General features: G+C 52.8%; 1 protein-coding gene across 1 annotated transcript in view; it reads left to right on the top strand.

Annotated features, from left to right (window-relative positions):
• kif26ab (kinesin family member 26Ab) overlaps positions 1–6,000 on the top strand; it is a 60,380-nt gene that overhangs the window by 28,916 nt on the left and 25,464 nt on the right. The window contains exon 4 of the mRNA XM_076158486.1: positions 1–164. This exon is cut by the window's left edge and continues 84 nt beyond it. Coding sequence (XP_076014601.1) covers positions 1–164 — 164 coding nt within the window. The remainder of the gene's footprint in view (positions 165–6,000) is intronic.

Genomic DNA, 6,000 nt, shown 5'->3' with positions numbered 1-6,000 from the left:
ACCACTGCCAGCATCACCAGCACCAGCAGCGCCCTGGCACCCTGCCGACAGAGGAGCTCCAGCCAAGCGGGACAGTGTGCGTTTGGACTCCCCAAGGCGTCCACGTCCCCCTGTCCGTCCTCATCGATGCAGAGTTCATCCACGGCGGCCTCCTTCTTCATCAGGTAAGCTCCTCCTCCTCCTCCTCCTCCTCCTCCGTTCTGTTTTAATCATGCCATTATGGAACCTGCCAAAGTGTTAAAGTAAAATGTAAAATGTTAAGTAGATTAATTTGATCTTGAATCTGATCTGGAATGGGTGCGTGTGTGTGTGTGTGTGTGTATACGCTAATGTGCGTGTGTGTAGGTGTGATATTATGCAAGCTAAGCAGCAGATACGCACAGGCTTGTCTGCAGGTTCTGGTTCATGGTCTTCCCTTCAATGCGGGGCACCTACTCCAGGGAGATGTTGTTCTCTCATGGTTGAATGATGGCGTGCCCTGGGATGCACGCCATCGTGGGACTAAATGAGCCTTCAGTTACAGGCACCAGTGACCATGAATGGATCACTCAATTACATAATTTGATAGGAAGAGGGAGCGTCTCACGGAAAGGGCTTAAGTCAAAGCCCGGAATTGTCCCCAGGAATTCCGCGTTGAGCGTTTTCAGCGTTTTGCCTCGACTTCAAACAGCTTTTCATATTTTTCAGCCTCAGACAGCCGCGATAATGTGACCACAGCGTCGGCTCCAAGGCTGTTATTTAGTATTTATGTGAAGCCATTTTGTCCTTGTGCATCTCCAGCTGAGGGAGGCTTTTCTTTCTCTTAAGTCCGCCTTGGCTGTAGCGCTCCTGTTGCCTTGGAGAACACCTCAGCCTCTCCAAACGGGCGGGCGACTGGCGCAATGTGCTTTATTGTCACTGATAGATTCCTTGGCAGGTCCCCCCCCCCCTCCACTCCCTAAAGCCTCCGCTCCCCCGAGGAGGACGAGAGCTACTCCGCAATGAATGCTGGCAGGAGGAGGGAAGAATGATGCAGAAGAACATTGAGGCTGTGCACCGCAGGAGGCGCAGGAAGCCAGTGAAGGCCTTGTGGAGTGTGACAGGAAGCCTACGGGGGATCTCATGGGAGCTTCAAACACCCCGAATGGAGTTTCCCCTCGGCAACTTTAACCGTGTCACCGGGTCCGCGAGGTTCCTCCGCAAAATCAAACTTCCTGCGTCGAGGCCCCACAACAGCGCCGAGGTGCGCCTCGCTGCCGGCCGGGGGTTAATTCCCGACGCTGATTAATTAGTTTGTGGTGTTTTCTTTGGACCCGAGCTGGAGGAGGAGCAGCGCTGTAGATGTCGGGTGTGGGAAGATCGGCGTGTTTTGTTTGGCCCGGAGAAGCAGAGTGACGCCAGGCCGGCTCCAAATAGCATCACATTCCATAGATACAGAAAAGGGGGAAGGTGGAGATGCAGCACCGTTCACACCCACTTCCTGACCCTCTGCACAACAGGAACACCATCATCATCATCATCACCACCTCTTGTTGTCTTTGCCTCATATTTGCGATGTGTTTGTCTGCTGTGTTGCGTTCACTGTCCTCCGTGTATCTGGTTTGAAGCTCACTCCTCATTAGTATTCTCCTTTTGGCTCTCTAAAGATACAAATCAGTGGGATGCGTGTAAACCCTGCGAGTCCAGGATGTCGGAGCAGAATAAGCAAACAGCCGCTTCCATCCGCGGCGGTGCGGAGGAGGCTCCGTCGACGCTTGTCTGACATTCGCTAACACCGTTTAACTTGCAGATGAAATTTTAATTAGAACGCAATTAGCCGGAGCGTAAGCTAAGTCTGAAGCCCAGAGAGACGGAGCCACGACGGGAAGAAAGTGGATTCATTGTTTTATTTTTCATTGGAAAAAATTAGTCAACCGTTGGACTGCCTCAAAAAAAGGCATTTAATTTGTGTCCCATTTAAGATGTCTGCTCAGTTGAAAAGTTATTTCACTATAAATGCAGATTTGAAAATGGAAACACGTTTGTCTCCAACCGAGGACGGATCTTTCCCAAAGAGGACGATGACGACGTCCATGGCGACCGTGGGTCTCGCCTTGTGAGGCTTCAGCGTCTCAACAGAACAGAGAGGCTTTCTTTCATCTCACTGTCTTTGTCCTGAGACGCAGATGACCCGAGGTCAGAGGACGGCAGCCATAATTACACTGCACGGAGAGAGATCAAGGGTCAAACGCTGAACGGGTGGTGTGTGTATGTGTGTGTGTGTGTGTGTGTGTGTGTGTGTGTGGATGTGTGCATATCTTTATGTGTGCGTGTGTGTGAGAATAGCGTGGTAATGAATTGAGTGCCATGTGTTCAGCTGACGAGCACGTGGAGCACTGATTGCCTTGTGACGGAGCGTCTGATTAGTGTATTGACACAGTGCTGTGTAATGAGAGCAGCGCTGTCACAGCAGGGGGCGATGCTGCATGTGTACATCGCTCCTGCTGCTCCTCACGGTGTGTTTAATGTCTGCCGGGCCTGTGGGGTTTCTCGGCATATACGGTTGAGAGGACTGTAGCGCTCGGTTTGCGACGGCAGACGGTAGCCGTGGTTACTCGGAGGTCAGTCTTTCACCAGAAGCGAAGGTGAAGCGGCATACGTTGCGGCGGCCCGAGCTGGGAGGTTACGGGGGGGCGGAGAGGACAGCTGTTTGTTGGAATGCGGCCCTGGAGGAGTGTCGGGGAGGAAGTGGTTTTATGGTCGTCCATCGCCGCCCCGCAGCTGCTGCCCAGGTGAGTGTTTGTGCCGTAATGACTGTGATTGCGGAGAAGGAATTCTCCTGTAATTGTGGCAGGTCCCAGTCCGCCTCCTCTGCTCTCCATCACACACACACACACACACACACACACACACACACACACACACACACACACACAAACCCGGCTTTTGTGTTAATGCCCACTCTGCTCTTCATCCCCTAGGCTGCGCAAAGTAACCATAGAAACGAGTCATTAGCTCGTAGAATAAAATGTGACTGATTTGCTTTCAAAAGTGGGAGATTGGAAATGGTGATGTTGGAATGGGCCTCTTCACCCGGCTGGGCTATAATTCAGACAGCGGGAGCGCCTGGTAATGACCCCGGCGTGTTCCACTCTGATGTACTGGATCGCAAACACTGTTTGTGCCGATTGTTCCAAAGTCACACATGGTGGATGACTTACAGAATCGGGGTGTAATGTTATTGTTTATGAAGCTTCCATGAGGAACTCGGGCCCCGCAGCTCATCCTGTTTGTTTGTGTAGTTGAGCGAGGGAGGGAGGGAGGACGGGAGGACGAGGACGCCGCAGACAAGAGGCTTTAGGCAGACAAAGCAGGACAGCACGTGTCCGGCCGGTGGTATGTGGAAGCTCCATCACCGGCAGCACAGATTATGTGTATTGAGTGCAGCTCCGGCTCGCCTGGCAGGGGGATAAAGTCGCAGAGTGGGATGATAGCTGCATGATACGATTACACGCATGTGTGCCGGCCGCAGCTGCGACGAGGCGCTGGGGCTGATGCTCCGCTCTGACAGCATCAGGGGCAGCAGCTCTCTACCTGCCATCCATATTGGATTTACAACCATGGGAGCCAAGTAAGTTCATTTGTGCTCGTGAACATTCTGCTCTCTGGGACGGGTCTCACTCCACGTGTGCGTCCCTGCGTGTGTGTGTGTGTGTGTGTGTGTGTAAGTGAGTGTGTTATTAGGGTTACATGTGCACAAAAGTAAATGTTTTGCTTTGCTTTCTGATGCTGCTCACTGAGCTGCAGTGTTTGCTGTGTGCCGACTGCCGTTTCCTCTCTATTTGTCTCTCTACTCTATGTATTTCCCCTGCTGCGTCTCTCTCTCTCTCTCTCTCTCTCTCTCTCTCGCTCTCTCTCTCTCTCTCTCTCTCTCACTCTCTTCTCTCTCTCTCTCTCTCTCTCTCTCTCTCTCTCTCTCGCCCTCTCTCGCCCTCTCTCGCTCTGTTTTCTATGTGCAGTTTTTGTTCAGTCGGAGCTGGACTGTCTGCTCCCCGGAGGTGAGAGGGTAATGGTTTTGTTGTCAAGCCACAGCGAGATGGATTCCTCCACCAGAGAGGAGCGTGTGAGCGGAATGTATAGCGTTGCAGAAAAGTGAAACGCAGCCCCGGCTCCATTTTCAGGGAGCGGCAACTGTGGAAGTGAAAAAAAAAACCCAACCACCCCTTTAATACTACCTGTGCCTCACACACAGCCTGACGCATGAGGATTGATTCACAGCCCTGATGTATCTGTTCTAGTGCAGAAACTGTTGAGCGTGAGCGCGGCAGGCCCGGGGCAGCGAGCGGATCATCAGACGCGCTGGAGTGGGCGGCGGCGGCAGCGACGGCCGAGCTGCTCTGTGGCATCGGCCTTTTGTTTACTGTGGGATAAAACACCAGCTGGTATTCTCCTGCAGTAATCAGGCTATCAGGCTGATGAACTAATCGCTGCCTCGGCGCTGTAGCAGCAGCGAGCAGCGAGCCGAGGCCACCGGGGGCCTGCAGCCTGTACATACGCCCAGGTGTGAATCGATCTGGACCCCCTCGCCCCCCGTCGGCACAGTGGAGGTGTTGATGGAGGTCCAGTCCGCCGAGGAAAACTACATCTTTAAAGCATCGCACTATTCATCCATCCTGCTGCCCTCACACACACACACACTCACACACACACATCGATATTTCACACTTTCCTCTCATTCTGGTTGTTCCTGGGCGAGCAGACATTTGGTATAAAGACAGACGCCTTGTATTATTTGATTTGGGATAATAAATGTTTCATTGGTGTTGAATATTTCATGAGGCACAGGACTTTATATTGAATATCTCAGAGTGATGCTCAGAGGGGTCAGCGCTTTTTGTGCAGGAGGATTTTCTGCATAGCTGGAGTCAGTATTGGAGGGAATAACTCATTATTTTCCTCACCAAAGCAGCTCAAAATGGTGCTTGGGTCCAGTATTGAGTCCTTGGCTGAGCTCGCTGCGGTGAATTCTCCTGACTCATCTGTGGGCGTCGTCCTCGTCCCTGAGCTAAGTGATCTTACATGGTGGGGACGGTGTTACGGAGCTGCTTCAGACCGTCGGAGCGAGAGGTTAACAGATTCAACCATAGATAAAATGGAGGCAGAGGGTTTGTTGTCGGCTCTGCACCCCCAAAACCCTGAGTCAGGAAGTCTGTCAGGCCCACTCACACAGCCCGGGGTGGGGGGTGTGTGCCCAGACAAAAGGCTGAAGCGCTGACTCCAGCCCGAGCGCTCTCACCCCGGGTTCCATGCCGTTAAGCCCTGTGGGGAAAGGTGGAAAGCGATGCTGTCTACCCCGGCAGATTCCTTTCACGCTCGCAGAGACGAGAGGATGTGGACGGCAGACCTCTGTCCTGTGGGCTCGCCGCTTCAATAAGGGCGCCTCTGTCTTTGGCCGTGTTCAAAGAGGTCCAGGGTGTGTGTGTGTGTGTGTGTGTGTGTGTGTGTGTGTGTGTGTGTGTGTGTGTGTGTGTGTGTGTGTGTGTGTGTGTGTGTGTGTGTGTGTGTGTGTGTGTGTGTGTGTGTGTGTGTGTGTGTGTGTGTGTGTGTGTGTGTGTGTGTGTGTGTGTGTGTGTGTGTGTGTGTGGGGGGGGGGGGGGTGCAGGAGAGGTCATGCCCCGACACATTTCCAGCTCTTGTGTGCCTGCCCACGTCGAGCATTCCCCTCTTTGCTGGGATAATGGCTCTGTTAGAAACCAACAGGAGCCCTGCAAGGCGCCGCCGTTAGCAGATGATCATTTAGCTGTCGGGCTCCACCCACCCTATTGAATGAATACCATGCATCACACCTATGGGTGTTGAGAGATGGCATCTAAACCACTTTACAGCCCCTCAGTGAAAGGTATCATGCAAATCGGGTCTATTATCATTCTCATTACAACCACAGCCGCTCCTGTACGGACGCGGGCGAGAGCGTCAGGCTGGAATATGAAATAGTGATTTGCAATAGCTAGTGGCGGGGAAACAGGCATTAAGGAGTTTTAT

The sequence above is a fragment of the Genypterus blacodes genome, unplaced genomic scaffold (genome assembly GCF_046128005.1).
Source record: "Genypterus blacodes isolate CSIRO-AG114 ecotype Tasmania unplaced genomic scaffold, CSIRO-AGI_Gbla_v1 ptg000082l_1, whole genome shotgun sequence".
NCBI classification, from domain to species: Eukaryota; Metazoa; Chordata; class Actinopteri; order Ophidiiformes; family Ophidiidae; genus Genypterus; species Genypterus blacodes.
Note: the sequence above shows the minus strand (reverse complement) of the source record. Positions and strands in the feature narration are given on the sequence as shown.